This window comes from Peromyscus leucopus, chromosome 10 (assembly GCF_004664715.2).
Source record: "Peromyscus leucopus breed LL Stock chromosome 10, UCI_PerLeu_2.1, whole genome shotgun sequence".
Lineage (NCBI taxonomy): Eukaryota > Metazoa > Chordata > Mammalia > Rodentia > Cricetidae > Peromyscus > Peromyscus leucopus.
In genome coordinates this window covers 75,588,499-75,606,326 of record NC_051071.1, presented here as the reverse complement: position 1 = coordinate 75,606,326, position 17,828 = coordinate 75,588,499, and the positions used below count along the sequence as shown (strand labels likewise).

Sequence of the window (17,828 nt, the reverse complement as noted above, 5' to 3'; positions counted from 1 at the left end):
CTTCTGGCCACCCTCCTCCCACATCATGGCCACACTCCTCTGACCTCTAACACAGTGGGTGTCTATATTCCCTCTGCCCTTTTCTTGCAAGGATTGAGTCTTTTGGTGATGTTTTGAGCCTACCTGGATACCTCAGGATCATCTCCTGAACTTGAAATCCTTAACTTAATCATCTTTGCAAAGAATCACTTACTAAATAAGGCCACCTCCACAGGCCCAGACATTAGCAGCTTTGCACACTGGGAGGACTAGAGCATTTGGCTAACTGTGGCCAAGAGGAAAGGCAATGGGGACAGCAGATCTCTGGCCCCTGCTAGTGGTGTCTGATTTACTTGCTGGCATGGCATCCCTTGTGAAAGTTGCCCAGAAATAAAGACATGAATTTATACGGAAGATTTGGCCTCGCTCCTGGGGGAAAGATGCCCAAAGGTTTTAAATCTCAGATTGTGTAGTTGGGGCTGAATGCTTTGAAACTGGCTGGATGCCAAGGTGTGCTTCTCTTAAGGGCAGAGAGCCCAAAACAAAGGCATGCTAAGAACGCAAGTTGAGGAGCCTTGACTAGTCTAGAAATAATATATTGGAGATAGGACCAAATGCTGATAGAAAAGATTAATGTAACTTTTACCTTTTTAAAAGGTTGATTTCAAACATACATGAACTGTTCTTATATGAAATATGCATACTAATAAAAACCTGTCATTACAAGCACTTACATTTTGTCTGACACCATGACAACTACCCTTTACATAGTGTCTTGCTTTTGGAAGATTTAGGAAGTTTTCAACTAAAATTAAGAGCAATAATTAGTAGAATTATTTTGGTTTATTAAAAAGTTATGGTACAGTAGATTTTAACATCCAACTTCCATACATACAATTGTATCATGTTATACTTAAATGTATAAAGTTTTTTTTAACTTTTTTGTCCATAGTCTATAAAAAAGGAATTGAAATTTTTGGAAAGAAAATAATCTATTCCCTTTGCAAACCTCTACATGCTAAGTGCTGAGCAGTGTTATCACAGAATCTTTGTGGCATCGTGGCTGTATTAACCCCACTTAATTCTTGGACACATGTTGGCCCCTAAACAATTCATGAATTTTTATATATCTTGATTTTGCTTATCTAAAAGGTAAAAACTCATCATTTAACCTACCTATTTCTCAGACTCATAAATTAACATTTTATATAGTTTCACCTAACTTTAGTTAACTATTCTATAAGTTGAGACACATTTGCATGCCATTGTTTTCGAAGGGGGCGTGGTAGCATCCAAAAACTCTAGGGTGAGCCAAGCAGTGAGAAGTGAAGCAGGAGAATGGAGTCTGCTGGGCAGTCACTTGTATCATTTCAAAACTTACCTGAGTAAATGTTACTTTCCATAAAAAAGATTTATTTTTATTAATGTATGTGTATATGACATGTATGTACATGTGAGTGGATGCCCAGTGTCTGCATGGTACCCACAGAGGCCAGAAGAGGGTATCTGATCCCCTGGACTTGGAGTTATAGATGGTTGAGAGCTATCCAATGTGGATGCTCGAACATGACTCAGACCCTCTGCAGGAGAGCAGTGAGTGCTCTTAACCAGTGAGCTATCTCTCCAGCCCCAAATCTATCACTTTAATTTTTGTTTGTTTGTTTTTCAAGACAGGGTTTCTCTGTGTAGTTTTGGTGCCTGTCATGGATGTAGACTAGGCCTGACTCGAACTCACAGAGATCTGCCTGGCTCTGTCTCCTGAGTGCTGGGATTAAAGTCTTGTGCCGCTCGGCTGCCTATCACTTTAATTTTATTCTAAAAATTATAAATCTAAGTTATCCTTTTGATAGGTACCTTTGTGCAGCAAATGCCTATGGATACTTTAAATCAGTATTTAACTTGAGGGAGAATAAAAAGTTGAAGACCTTCAAATACGTGTTTCTTGAGCAACACCTTTCATAATGACTTTCATAATTTTTTTTTCATTTTCCCAAGTGGTGTTATAAAGGGCACTGCATGTGGAAGAATGCTAATCAACAAAAACAAGATGGCAACTGGGGGTCATGGACCAAATTTGGTTCCTGTTCCAGGACATGTGGCACTGGAGTTCGATTTAGAACACGCCAGTGCAATAATCCCACGTGAGTATTACCCTGAACTTCCTGTTGCTTTCTGATAGACAAGAAAGTGATTCTGTGTTCTGCTATGAGTGTTTTTCCTTCTTTCATCCTGTTTACAAAACAGAGGATATGAAAAAGTATTGCTCACCATTCATAAGACAGTCTCTCTTGGATTAATGTTGCCAAAGTGAAGAGTAGTTAGTGATGTAGAAGAAACATTCAAATGAAGAGGAGAGATGTTTTGGAGAACTTAATGTTTGGAACTATTAGGGAGTTGAGAGAGTAGAGACTCTGTGTCCTGTAAGTTGTGAAGCGTACATAAAGAAGCAACGGGCACTGAGTAAAAGGAGTACGAACAACTTCAACTAAATTCCAGAAGGTAGGTCCAGCTGCTCTCATGTAGTCATACAGAAAGATGGTGGCCAACCAGCAGGGACTCTGAGAAGAAAAGACATCCATTCATTCAATCAGACAAAATTCATATGAGCCAAGAAAAAGTAATGGAATTATTTAGCTTTGACACGCTAACTTGTCCATCTGGGGTTTAACCTGTGAGCAGCCTTTTCTCTGTTTTGGTAGAAGGATAGCTCTGAGTGTGACTTTTATAAAGACTACTGATGGTTGCACACTGCCTTCACAAGAGGAGAGGATGTCAGTGTTAGAAGTAACAATACACTCAAAAGCATGACAGTAGGAGTTACAGGTTCACCACAAGCCATGGAGTTTTCTGAGAGCTGTAAATATGCCACCTCATTGAATCCTTACCACTTCCTTGTTTGGGCAACCATTCCATTTTGCATTTGACATGGAGGAAGCAGAGACACGGGACGATATGCTCAGCATTTCTTTGAGTTGCACCTGCATGTTTTATATAAGGTAGAAAATACTTTCTTGAGTTACGTGCATGCTTTCCATCTGTGTATACTTCTGTCACGAATGAAACATACCACTTGAGAACTGCGTTAGCTTGTGTTTGGGGGTCTTTACCCCTTGGCAGAGAGAGAAGGGTGCTTTCAGAGAGACTCTAGACGTTGGGAGTACGGCATCATTCAGCCTGTGCTGGCAGCTCAGACGTGCTGGCTGTTGGCCAGCAGCACTGCGTCTGTGAGCCTGAGCTGCTGGGCTACCGCCAGACAGCCTTTGAAATGTCTTTCCCCTAGGCCCATCAATGGTGGTCAGGATTGCCCTGGTGTTAATTTTGAGTACCAGCTTTGTAATACAGAAGAATGCCAAAAGCACTTTGAGGACTTCAGGGCCCAGCAGTGCCAACAGCGTAATTCCCACTTTGAATACCAGAATACCAAACACCACTGGCTGCCGCACGAACATCCTGACTGTGAGTAGATACCGTTCTTTTTCCTGCTGCGTGGATGGTCACTTAGCGTTGAAGCTTTGCTGACACCAGGCCCTTGCACTCTTGAGTCCAGTGGGGCAACATACAAAGAGGGGTACTTAGAGAAGCAAGTCATTCCGGGTCCCCAAGAGTCAGGCTAAAGAATGCCTTTCTCCTGAGAGGTGGGGATTGTGACAGACGTGGTATCTGGCAAATGGCCCTGTCACCGCTGCCATGGGAAATGACAGTGAATCACCTCATTCAACTGAAATCCTCAACTAAGAAATAACCACAGCAGGGGGAAATCATCCATTTACAGCTAAGTCAAGATGAAAACAAAACAAAACCCAAAACCAAGATGGCCATTTATTAAAACAAAGACTATGTAGCCTTTTCTAAACTTGTTATTAAAAATAATCTTGGAAATTTTCATCTAATGCTTGACTTCTTCCCATTAAATTCTGGGTCAGATAGGCTCAAACTGAAATCTCTTATCATATCTGTTAGACTGATCAATGTGTGTATACTACTGAATTCTATTGAGTGCTGTTCTAAAGGAAAGGTAAGCATGGATAGGTTGAACACTTTAGACTAAATGCATTCTCTTCTAATTTACATTAGTGAAGTGGCTCACTCATGTTATCAGTTAAGTAGATCCTACAAAGGCACACATATTGGCTGGGTGGGTGACAGGGGGAAAGAAAAGACCAAAGTGGTTGGTGTTCAGAATGTTACTGAAGTAAAATTGGCTTTGATTTAAAGCTTACTAAAAAGCTAATGTAGGTGACATCAAGGTTTGCCACCATAACCTACCTGGGATAGTCTCAGTTTATACCTGACTGATGTTCCTCTATTAATAGAACCCCTTATTATCTCAACAATGGCCCAGGTTAGATGACATGAAATAATTCATCATCCACATGAAAACAAATATGCACGGTGGCATATCCGCACTTCTCATCTACTCCCTATTTTATTAATACAGTATTTCATTTGCTTTTCAGGCAGCTATATTGAAATGTTTTATCTTAAAATAAACCTTGCTGGTCAAATATCCTATTGTATGAAAATAACTAATATAAGCCTGCCTTTTATGCAGCCAAGAAAAGATGCCACCTTTACTGCCAGTCCAAAGAGACTGGGGATGTTGCCTACATGAAGCAGCTGGTGCACGATGGAACTCGATGTTCCTACAAAGATCCATACAGCATATGTGTGCGAGGAGAATGTGTGGTGAGTTCCGACTGCTGCCTCCATAGCATCCCACAGTCCTCTGCAGTTCTACCTTTACTGTCGCTCATAGCCATGTTTGAGATTAGCATGTATGGATGAGGTTTCCAGGTCAGCACCAGCTTGATTTTGAGGTATTCTATGATTCATGTATGTGGTGTCTTCAGTAACAAGGTCTTCCCATCAAGTTCTGAAGGGTAACCAAGAGAAATGGCAACAACGTATAATGTTTGGAGAGGTCTATGGGACTATACTGACTCTCCTCCAAAAGAGGCAGCCCATACCTGAAACTGGGCTTTTTATTTGTTAGTCTGTGATGTCTAAGAGTGGCATTGATCCCCCATTATAAAATAACTCCATGATATATGTATGTGTGTTACATTTTAGTTTTGAATAAAAGTCTAATTCTAAGTTTGTTTAAATGATTAATACAGACTTTTCCAAAATGGTTCAAAACTTAAATACTGAATTTTATGCAAGAGCCAAAGTTGTGGGGAACAAAATAATTTCCTGTCTCATCTAGTCTTTTCCTAATGCAGTTTATTTTTTGTTCATATTCAGCTGTTACTGTGAAATTATTCATGTTAGCTGGACCACTGTTCCTAACATCATCCATTTCCTTTTCACTTAGCAAAACTAAAGTATGCTATTGTGTTACTCTAACAGAATACCATACAGTGGGTAATTTATAGAACCAAAGAAAGCAAAGCTCATGCTAAATGAATTTAGGTGTTTGGGTTTGTGGTTCTGGAGCTGGAAAGCCCAAGGTGTGATGATGGTATCCATTTGGCATCTTCCTGTTGAGTCATCCCTGCTAGAAGTTAGAAGGGAAAGAGAGACTAGAAACTTAGCAGAGGAAGGAGCTGTCACTCTTATGACACCCCTGTTCTCTTGATAACTATCCCATTCTAAGACATGAAAATTTCTTTCATGAAAGCAAAGGCCTCATCATGACCTAATCACGGCAGCTTTTTTTTTTTTTTTTTTTTAATTTCATCTCATTGTTTTGAACTAGCATTTCACTCTAGAGTCCAGGCTGGTTCCAAACTTGCTGTGATCCTCCTGCTTCAGCCCTCCCAGTGCTGAGAGGAAACATATGGAAGCCCACCCCTGGCTTCCCCACATTTTAGTAGGTCCTGTGTCTCAACAATTTTGAATTGGTGATTAAGTTTCCAACATGACCTGCTTGAGAATAGATATAAATGATGGAGTGTTACTGTCTTCATTTTTAACCCCTGCAGGATTTAGTACTAAATGTATGTCTGTTCCCCTAACCCATTTCATATCCAACTTGTAAGTGCAACGGTTAGTTACTTGAGGGTCTTCCCCAGGCCAGAGAGCCTTCAGTAATTACCTATTGACTGGAAAAATGTAAACCCAGCCTATCTTCAGGGCCTTGTATTGGTGAAATTATTAAGGCCACTCCACGTAGTTAAAAGGATATTTATTGAATGTCATAACTCACAAATTAAGGGATAGGTAGGTCGCAGGGTCTGGGGAAGGTGTATCGCAGTCCAGCAGTGTTCTCTGGAGCTCTGCTTGGTTCACCAGCATCTCAGCACCGAGATAGCGCTCCCCATCCAGTTCTAGGGTCTCCAGGCACCTCTCCTGGCCCCGCCTCATAGGCGTGACAGTTGCCAGAGTCTCAATGGGGGTTGGAACTTCCAGATCCAAGCTGGAATGGCTACCCACTACAGCCTTGCACAGCTTGTTCCATGCGGAGCTTCCACAGTTCTTCCTAGCATGCAATACCCACCTTCTACCAGCTTTCACCTACATATAAATCTTGATCTCTAAATCGCCATCAATGTAAAATTTCATAACTGTTTGAAGGTTTTCCAATTCTAAAATGCTTTCTCATTCTATTCCTTCAAGCCCCTGTGAGAGTCTCTGGCACTTTGGGGAACTTTATTTTGCATCCCAAATTACTTTTCAAAGAAAACACTATTTTGCAACTCCCCACATTACTGTATGCCTTTATGCATATGAGAGCACCATGCTATTGATTTGTAGATTTTTCTCCTCAGAGTCAACTTACTTCTTTGCTCATAGATCTTGCCTGATGGATAGGACAATAATGTTGGGAAAATAATCCTGGGAAAATACTTCATTAGAACAAAGGCATTTATCATTTATTGCCTAGACTATGATTCATTTTGTTATTTGACATCACACTAGTCCTTCAAAAACCTGGGGCTTGAGAAATCATGACTGGAGTGAAAGTCTGGCACAAGCTCTCTGGCTGTATGCCATCACCAAATAAGGGGTGCATCACCATCATGTGGGATGTTGTTTGCTACTTGGCACATTAAAGTTAGCCATGTTTAACATCTTCTCTCCCCAGAAAGTGGGCTGCGACAAAGAAATTGGTTCCAACAAGGTTGAGGATAAGTGTGGGGTCTGTGGAGGGGACAATTCCCACTGTCGGACTGTGAAGGGGACATTTACCAGAACACCCAGGAAACTTGGTAAGATGAGTGTTCCCGTGAACTAATACCTTTTTATGTGATTTGTCATTTTGCAACATCTTGTGGAATTTCAGGGTTTTTTTCAATAGTATCACAGAAATTAACAGATAGTTTTAAAAAAAATAGTTTAAACAAAAAAAGACTATGAATTCATACTTCACAGCCTTCCTGAAGAAAATAGCTACTAAAATGAGATAAGGGATACTGTATTGATTTTGATGCTTAGGGGGAAAAAAACCTATACTATGTTATTTTGAATTTAATCAGATGGACTAAAGGTTAATTTTGAATATATGTGGCACATATCTTATTATCTGGAGATGTAAACTGTTATGAAACTTTAAATATAACTCTTTAACAATGTTATCATTTTCACTTCTTTTTATTTTAAGGGTGAGCAATTTTATCTTTGTATGCTTATTGTGGAGCTAGCATCCTTATACAGTGTAACCTTTAACAGCTTTTTTAAACAAATGAATTGTATGAAAAATGTGAAGAAAAAATAAGAGAGACAACAAAAAATTAATCTGAGGTATAATTGCTCATATACATGACCTATTGTGCTCATTATATGTTTAGCTCAGGTTAAATAGTATATCAAAGCTCCAACATATGGAAAGGAAAGCTATCCCCATGCAATAGGTAATATACATGAATATTTATAGTTTCATAATTTATATAAGGATTTCTATGCAATACATACAAACATTTATACAGCATAACAAATATCCATATATTTTATGAGGATTTATTGGGAAATGATTTCAGGAAATTTAGCAGCTAAAGGTAAACATGACATGAAGTTGTCATGAAGATCCTCCTAAACCTCCTCTGGCACTATCAGAATAATGTCTGATGGGATGCGAGAAGGCACAGAGAAATTTGGTTTGGGGCTGGAAGTTGCCTCACAGGTTAAGAGCACTGGCTGCTCTTCCAGAGGCTCTGGGTCCTGTTCCCAGCACTCACATGGTGGCTCAGAACCATCTGTAGCTCCAGTCCCCTCTTCTCACCTCTCCAGACACTAGGCACACAAGTGGTGCACAGACATGCATGGAGGCAACACACTCATACATTCAAAATGATAAAATAAATCTTCAAAAAAGAATTTGGTTTACTTTAATTGATTATAACTTATAGAAGAACACATAAAAATGTTATCTTGGTCTTCATCCAAATGAATTAATCTTTATTGTCCATTTTTATTTTTATTTATTTGGTTTTTTCAAGACAGGGTTTCTCTGTATAGTTTTGGTGCCTGTCCTGAATCTCGCTCTGTAGACCAGGCTGGCCTCAAAATCACAGTGATCCGTCTGGCTCTGCCTCCTGAATGCTGAGATTAAACGCATGCATCAAATTATACCCTGGCTACCTGACTCTGGTGAATTCTATCAGATTGGCTATGATCCCTGATCCTTACTGTCTTTGCTATTCTTTTAGGATGAATTATCAGGGTTTCTAATTTGAGATTTATTTGAGAGCAAATAATGCTACTTCCAGCTGGCTGTTTGCATTATTTTAACACAGCAAACAGAACTAAAGTACAAATGTTACACTTTTGTTACAATCAAATATAATTTTCTCTGCATTTCCATGAGAGGCTGGAATGTTCTTGCTTTACTGAAGTTACATTTATTTTTCTATTTGGGGGTGTAAAATAATTGGTTTTATTATTAGGATGAATTAATGTAAGGAAACTTTTCTGCATTTTGTGTACTATAAGGATATGATATTGTTTTCAGACCATCTCAAAAAATTATGCTAAACAAGAATCAAAGTCAAAAGAACATGTGAAGTGTCCCTTCAGTCACTTAGATTCAGGGTGGTCAAAGACAATCTAGCCTCCATTTCCCTTCATGAATGTCCTCATAGTCATGCAATAGACTAATTAACCTTTTCCAACAGGCAAACATTTAAGCAAGAGATGCCATAAGGAACTCAAGTTTCTGGAAAATGAAATCTGCAAGTATTCAACTTCCAATCTCCTCCATCATTTTGCATTCATGCCCAGTCTTACTTTCATTGACTATTAACAGTCTATCAGTGTTTGCTAACACTGTAAAGGCATTTTGACTTGAAAAATTTAAAGTTTTAGAACATGTTCTATATCTTACCCAATAAAATCTGTATGGCTTATGGGGTAGTCAATGAAACAGCAAGACTTTGGTAAACATGAAACCTCCACTAATTAACGACATTCTATTTAAGGGAAGACGAGAGGCGCGTTCATTTTACCCAAAGGAGCTCGTAATATTTCTCTTGCTGAAACAAGAGAAACTAAAAATGTACTGGGTAAGTTGTAGCATGCTGCAGAAAGATGGGCATCCATAAGTGACCTCACACTGATGTGCACTCCTGGGCATCTTAAGCATGTCGCTTTTAGCTGTTGCTTACTCAGGCAAACAGTACAGCTCCTGTGTTGAACTGTACCATAGGGTAAGGTGCTGAAAACCCTGATCCTAAATGACAACTATGTTTACTTAGGACCCTAATAAACATTATATAAGAGTTGGGTAAGTCTATGTATTATAAATATTAATTATACATATACAAATAACAATTTTTTTTCTGATTCTGTCAGTAACTATATATTTCTATCTGGATTTCATTTGGCATAAATACTGGATTATATGAATTAGATGCTCCATAATATGCTTAAAGCTTAGGTTGCATAATTTCCTATATTTGTTTTTATTTGAGACCGTGTCTTCCTGTATAACTGATTTCAAACTCAATATCCTCCTGTTTTACCTTCACAAATGCTAGGTTCTAGGCAGGCATCACTTTACCTGGATCTGACTCATTCATTGTTATCAGCCATGAAATATAACACATATACCTCTCAATTTGTTCTATTGTTGATTTATAGTCATGGACAAAGTTGTAAGTGATCCTTGATATAATTTTAGGGCTTATGGTAATATTAAGATTTTTCCTATAAGAATGTAAACTTCTAATAGTCAATTTTAGGCTATTAATTTATTTTTTAGTTAGTTAAGGCTATCAATTTACAATTCCTGGCTTAGAAAACTGAAGCTGGAGCATTTGTAAAAGCAGTACATGAAAGATAAAAACTGAATGCAAGGTGTATATTAAGTATTTTTATAAGTGGGATTCTAAATATTAAAGCATTTCAATATATGGAAGCTTAGCCATTTATAGTGTCATAGGCTTTTATAACAATATGTAGGCAGAAGGAATATCTCACATTCACCACCTAACAACTTCTACTAAAACTACCACTTAAAGGGGTAGTTATAAAAATTAGAATAATACAGGGCGACTTGGGAAGGCATAACTGTTTGCCTGAATTGTTGATGGGACTCATAGGTCAACACTGCCTATGAGTTTTCCTCCTCCTCCTCGGTGGAACTTTTTCCCCCTTGTGCAAGCTGTCTCAAGGCTGTAGAGTTCATTTCTGAGATGCACACCTTTCAGTTTATGGATGCCCTCTTCTGCGTGCAGGAGCCGTAGGGATGCAGTGCTGGACTAACCATAGTGTTACCTTTGTTCTCTCTGCTTCCTCCAATATTCACCACACATGCAAAAGGGTACCTTAAGATGTTTGATATTCCCCCTGGGGCTAGACATGTGCTAATCCAAGAAGACGAGGCTTCTCCTCATGTTCTTGGTAAGTGTTTCTGTCCGTCAGCGCTGCTTTTCCATGCACATAAACACGAAATGTCAAAGACACTCCACAGGGGAATATGTATGTGTATATGTATGTATGTGTAGTATACATACTATACACGCAAGAATGAGGATTATACATAAATCCATTAATTAGATACTATGTGAAGCTTAATCATTTCTCCCAACTAGCCTTACATTAAAATAAATATTTAAAACTGAAACTTCAATTTTTGGTAGAAAAGGGATTAGTTTATAACTCCTGAGAAAATTTTACAAGTTTTTATTTATTAATCACATTTTGCTCTGAGTTAGGAAATGATAAAAATATGACATACCATTAAGGGAAGGCAATAGAAAAATTAAAATTTCTTTTATTTATATTTTATGTATGAGTGCTCTGCATGTACAGCTCCATGAAACAAGAGGGCATCAGATCCCATTACAGATGGTTGTGAGTCACCATGTGGGTGCTGGGAATTGAACTCAGGGCCTCTGGAAGAGCAGCCAGTGCTCTTAACCTCTGAGCCATCTCTCTAGCCCCCAAACTTCTCATTTTTATGTTGGAAATGGCTGATGAATAATTTTATATATTTTGCATAATTTTTTTGTAGATTTCAAACTCTTTGTAAATCTGCCACAAGAGAATTTTGCTATTCCAGTGTTAATTTTTCCTAATACCTGGAAGCTGTTTTCCCATGAGAGAAGTATCATACATTATAATAACAACAGATCTATAATGAATTAAGAACTCTTATTAGTTGCTGAGTCATCTGGGGATTTTACTGTCATCAGGAAAGTCATTGGCCTGGAAATCATTTCGGCTCTTCAGGGTGGCTATCAATGTATTGCAAATATTTAAAGAGATAGTTTGTATTAACAAAGTATCCATTATATCCAAAGGGTCCCAGCTTCCAAGGAAATGTATAGGATAAGTGAGTTAGAATCTGCTAATCTCTTTGACAATGTTTCCAAATGGGAATATTTGCAAACATTATTTTTTTACCTGTTTAACCATTTGTATCTATTTAACTGGGTTAGGAATGCTTCTCAAAGGCTTAGCCTAATGGAAGGAATGGGGGAACCATTAGAACTAACATTCGTTTTGACTGCTTGATACTAATAAGGCAGAAACATCAATGATTTTTATTAATAAAATGGGGGAATTGCTATGGCTCATCAACACTGCCATATGATAAATGTGTGTCCACCACTCATTTCCCTTTGTTTAGCTATTAAGAACCAAGCCACAGGTCACTACATTTTAAATGGGAAAGGGGAGGAAGCCAAGTCGCGGACCTTCATAGATCTTGGTGTCGAGTGGGATTACAACATTGAAGATGACATTGAAACTCTCCACACGGATGGGCCCCTACATGACCCTGTTATTGTTCTGGTACGTGCCGTGCAACATGTATGTAGCCGGTTTTGTTTATAATTTTATAACTTAACTTACCTGAAAACATGCTTAGTTAAAATATACAGATGAACATTTCCTTGCTTCTTTTTTGCAATTCTATTTATGTCTCCCTGTTCTGTGTGCAACATTCTCATACAGTTTAGTAAGTATATTTTACTTGAATAATTTATATTTAGTCACAAACTAACTTTTTTTTTTGGTTTTCCGAGACAGGGTTTCTCTGTGTAGCTTTGCGCCTTTCCTGGGACTCACTTGGTAGTCCAGGCTGGCCTCCAACTCACAGAGATCCGCCTGCCTCTGCCTCCCGAGTGCTGGGATTAAAGGCATGTGCCACCACCGCCCAGCCCAACAAACTAACTATTTTTGATGTCCCCTTTAATCCATGATTATTTACCTTCTGTATGGAGAACTTCCTTTGGCAGTTTTTGTGGTATGAGCATATTATCAATGAAATTTCTCAGCAGCTTTCAAGTTATCCAAATGCCAATATTTCCCCCTCGTTCTTGAAAGATACCTGTAAGAAGTGTTAAATTAGGGTATTACCAGTTTTGTAGTTTTGATTTAGAGATGTCTTTATACTTACTCACTGTATAAGCATGTTATTTACAATATACAATGAATCTATAATCATTAAAAATCTGTATCAGCAGTTTTTTTTTTTTTCAAACCAAAAAAGCAGGTGATGTAATCTTTTTACCAGAATTCTATCAGGAAAGCTACTGGCATGAAAGTCTTATAATTATTTAGTTAACTATCAGGGTTTGGACAATGTTGAAGAGATATACCATAAAGAAGTCATTATGTTATATGCTATACTGACAGATTATGTTAATTATTAGAGAAGTAATTATTGTTTTTAAGGAACTAGAGGGAATTGAGGGATTATCAATGACAAAGATCTGGCCACCTGCAGCAGAAGCAGACATGAGCTTATTTGATGGATGTTTGTAATGCAATGACAGCCCCCAGGAGGAGTCTGCCTACCTAGGAGACTCAACTCAGCAGCCCCTGGGAGTCTTCTCTGAGAACTCTGGGAAGTAGCAAAGGGTTCCTTATAGCCATGGATCATGTGCAGACCTAGCCGATAGTGGGTGCTTTTTCATAATATACATGTAAATGGTACAGGCAGCTTCTATATGATACTGAACAGAATTGAAACGGCCTAATAAAGCACACAAAATTATAGAAAGATAAGATGGAAACAAATGAGCAATAATGTTCAAACTTCATAAAGAGATAATTAGCATCCAGAACTTCTGAAAGTTGTGTTTGAGCTACTTTAAAAACAAATAGAAATGTGAAGACTGTCTAAAGTGTCAGAGCTCCAAAGTAAGGCTTTGAAGCTCTCAGGTCACAGCCTCCTCTGGGAAAGTGTGCAAGTAAGGGGTTAATAAACAGCAGGTGTGCTTTCCTCGTTGACAGAACCTTTGTCTACTAGACTTCATTATCATTTTCTCATTTCCATGAGAACTCTGAATATGGTGTGCCAGTTTTATGTAGCTATTTTTTTGAGGATTTTATATTACTATTTTAATTAATGTGAGAACTTTAGGTTTCATTGTGATTTTAGATGTCACTCTGCTTTGCTCATATTCACCACCCCGCCTTACCCAACTTTGCTTCTTCTTAGAGCTGGTCCCTTTCTACTCTAGTCTGACTTCTGTTTTCATGTCACAGATAGACACCTGTTTTAAGTCTAAACTCACAATGTCTGACTTACTTTACCCCCCAAGTACACAACTGCCTTGGTCTCCTTCCCTCCAGAAGCCTTTATTCTATCAGATACCCCTCTACTTTCCTATCATTTATACATATAGTAATTTTCCTACATGTGAGACATGAGACCCTTGTGTCTTTCTGAGTCTGGCTTATTTCCCTTAGCATGCTCACCACTTCTATGCATTTTGCTGCAAAGGTCATAAGTTCATTCTTAATGGCTTGGCTAAAACCCCAATTTCATATGTACCACAGTTCCTTTATGTGGTCATCTGCGGATGGACCGCTAAGTTGGTTTCATATTGTGACTAATGCTGCAATAAACATGGTGGGTACCTCTGTCTAGATTCTTTCCAGTATATACACAAGTGTGGTATAGCTCGGTCATATAGTAGCTCTAGTCATATAGTGGCTGCTCTAGCTTACATGGTGACCAGTGGTATAGAAAGTTCCTCTTTTCCCACATCCCCACCAGTATTTGTTATCCCTTTTATCTTGATGACAGCCATTCTGAATGGAATAGGTGGACTCTCAATGTAGCCACCTCTTTTCATGACTGATTCTGGCAGCTATCTCCCATCCCTAGACTGGAGCAGGTTGTCCAGGCTGCTTGACATGGGATTTCTCATTGTTACCATGCCCAGGGTACCTCAGTCTTAAACAATAGGTTCCCACTGAAGATGATTCCATGTGTTGGGAAATGAACTGCTTTCCACAAGTGACCTTTCACACTGGAGGAGTCCCTTTACCACCAGAATCCTCAGTTAGGAATGTGGGCTTGCCTCTTTATTCCAGGACACTCAGTTTAGCTTTTGGATATACTTCTAACTCTCCTTCTTTGCCAGGAAGCTGTGGCTAGAGCTGCGTGCCTTTGTTCCTGTGTGGCATGGACTTTGTCATTCTGACTCTGCTCCTTCACCCCAACACACAGAGGTCACTTTGAATTTGTCATCTTCCCTGGGAAGTGAAGGGTTTTCTCTTTATGCTCATTGTTTACCAGTTTTACCATGGTAGACTCAGTGAGCTTTGTATTGATCGTACTTGGAGTTCACTAAGAATTTGACTCTCTAACTAGTAAAATGTTTTATACTACATTTGAGTAAATTCCTCATTGTATCTTTAAGACCTCAACTCCATCTGTGTTCATGGGATTCATTTCCAAACCACTTTAACCTTTTGAAATATTTTAAGAATATAAATAATTTGCACTGGCCTGTTTTAAGTTTGACCTTCCAGTCTACCCTATATCCTAGCCAGGATTTTCTTCATGTCAACTGGTGTACTTTCTTTCCTAGCATTTCCATGTGGTGGTGTTTTGTGTTTCCTTCTATGTTTACCGAAATATCCAGCATGTCCTTTGAATCCTCGATCTCCAAGCTGTCTGCTTCTTCTGGAAGCTTCTGTTTTCCCCCCAGTGGGTCACAGTCACCTGTCTCACTTTACATAATACACCTGTATGAATGGTTCCTTGGCTTTGGTCCTGAGGCTGTTAAGTCTTGGATCGTTTGAAGCCTCTTGTTCTTCTTCATTAGGACCGGTCTGTTTCTACTCGACCTTATTCTTACAACATGAAGTGTTACTGAGCCCTCCTCACTCTGCTGGAAAAGGTCCCCCTGACTCTCCCAGCCCTAGCTGTGCTTGAGTCTCTTTGTCTTACTGTCTTGCAGTGGCTTCTTCTTCTTCTTTTCTTCTTCTTCTTTCTTTTTCTTTTTCTTTTTTTTTTTTTTTGGTTTTTCAAGACAGGGTTACTCTGTGTAGCTTTGTGCCTTTCCTGGAGCTCTCTCTGTAAACCAGGCTGGCCTCAAACTCACAAAGATCCTCTTGCCTCTGCCTCCCAAGTGCTGGGATTAAAGGCGTGTGCCACCACTGCCCAGCTAAAGTAGAGTCCCACACCACGTGGTTCCACTGGGGCTCAAACCCAGGACCTTCTGCATGTAAAGCAGACGTGATAACTGCTACACTATGGAACTGGGTTCAGTGGCTTCTTGAGAGCACACAGCATCTCCCACTGACAATGCCCAGACATTGGTCAAGACCTGAGAGCTGTGGGGCCACCCTTCCATGCAGCTTTCTCTTCTTCGGGCCCTGAACGTCCCAAGCTCTCTGACCTTGATATGCTCTGCATAGCAATGCTTCAAGGCTTGGCTCATGTTCAACTTCTATGCAAAGGTCTAGATTCTGGCCCCATTGGGACCTCGGAACAGGGCATGTGCTTTTGTTTCAGGGAACACTGTCATCTGCCATGGTATCCATTACATTCCACCAGAAATGCTCTCTCAAGTTTTGTGGAGGTTACAGCTCCATGTCGGGATGGAACTCGATTGTTCTCATGGCAGAATGCAGAAAGCATCTGCTTGGTTTGAAATGTGTTGTTAGATGCCTTCTTAAAAAGTTATACTAATCTAAATCAAATTTCTAAATTTATATTCTGCCAAATGAAATTTTTCCACTTGGCTTTTGTTTTCTTCTTTATGGATATTGTCTTTGAGATGTCCTTTCAGGTCTGCTGTCCACCGTCAGTCTTGAATTTAAGGGTTCACTTTGTGTTTCATAGGACTTGTCAGGTACACATGATTAGAAACATTTCCCAATACCCAGCTTGTCTTTTCCGTCTCTCATCTTTACTAAAGTTGTACTCATAAGGCTTTTTCTTAATGGATTAATATCTAGGTATTATGTAAGAACCTTTTGCTCAATGTAACATCAAAACATTTCTCTTATTTTCCAAAGGTTTTACATTTTCGTTTAGGCTTATGAATCATTTATAATCAATTTTGTATAAACTGAAGTTATTTTTGCACATATTAGTCAATATTAGCTATCTGTTACTACATGGCAAACTCAAACATAGTACGTAGGTAAACAAAGGCATATCCCTTAGTATCTGTGGATGGTACCTCTGGAAGCAGGTTACCTGACCACTTGTGGCACCGTGACTCCCATGAGGTAGCTGGCAGCTGGGCCATCAGCACCTCGAGGCTTGTCAAGCGGGGCTGCTGTTGAAAGGCCTCAGGCTATGATGCCAGGCTTCCTGCGCAGCGGCTGGCAGGCCCTTTCCCCTCACCACTTGAGTCACTGCTGAAGCTGATTCAACATTCACGGTACCTGGCACAGAATTCCCCTAGAGGGAGCAGAGAAACTGAGGCAGCACAACAAAGGCAGAAGTCAGAAGCTTTGCAAACTCAGTCTTGGACATGTCGGGACTACAGCAATGACCAAAAGAAGAAAAATGTACTGATTTAGAAAGGGGGAGAATGGCACCCAAGCATATGATTAATGGACAAAGGACAAGCAAATCCTAAATTAGGGAAATCTATACCTAAAATGGTCTTTTCTTCATCCAGTTAGTAGAGGGAATATTATGTGTAGTGATAAATGGAGTATTTAAAAGTCTTTGGTGTTCTGAGGAAAATCAGCAGTCTCCAGGAAGGTACATAAATTCTACTGTATATACATATTCATTGATCAGTACTGTTTATGCTCACACAGATACACATGATACTACTGTTTTGAGGGAATAGCCACAAATAATAAAAGTTACTTTGGTTTTCTCTTGTTCTATAGAGTTATGAATGGTTTTTAATTTTCTGTATCTTTTTCCAAAATGTTTTATTTTCTGGTGGGAACATTGCTATTATAATAAAGCATTTTATTATAAAGAACTTTAAAATAATGGAAGAGATTGTTTAATTTAAGTAACCTATAGAAAATAGCAGTTATTTTGATAATACCAACCTTTACTCCAACCTTTACTATTTATATTAATATATTCAAAGTTTTTCTTTAATATTGCATACTACCACTTGAGTTGAAGGAAAAGAAAATTCTAAGAACTACCTTAAACATTTTCCAGTTTTCAAAACATCAATAATTCTGAAATGCTTAAATGTATAGTTAAGTCTCTAGTTGTTTATAAATTAATTGCGTATCTCTCA

General features: G+C 38.9%; 1 protein-coding gene and 1 non-coding gene across 2 annotated transcripts in view; one reads left to right on the top strand and one right to left on the bottom strand.

Annotated features, from left to right (window-relative positions):
* The window catches only part of Adamts3 (ADAM metallopeptidase with thrombospondin type 1 motif 3), a 110,464-nt gene that overhangs the window by 78,742 nt on the left and 13,894 nt on the right, over positions 1–17,828 (top strand). Inside the window, exons 9-14 of the mRNA XM_028888092.2 lie at positions 1,975–2,120; positions 3,260–3,435; positions 4,532–4,665; positions 7,007–7,130; positions 10,678–10,758; positions 11,990–12,153. Of these exons, the coding sequence (XP_028743925.1) occupies positions 1,975–2,120; positions 3,260–3,435; positions 4,532–4,665; positions 7,007–7,130; positions 10,678–10,758; positions 11,990–12,153 (825 nt within the window). The remainder of the gene's footprint in view (positions 1–1,974; positions 2,121–3,259; positions 3,436–4,531; positions 4,666–7,006; positions 7,131–10,677; positions 10,759–11,989; positions 12,154–17,828) is intronic.
* Trnav-uac lies at positions 15,791–15,863 on the bottom strand. The gene has a single exon. It is a non-coding gene; the product is annotated as a tRNA-Val (tRNA).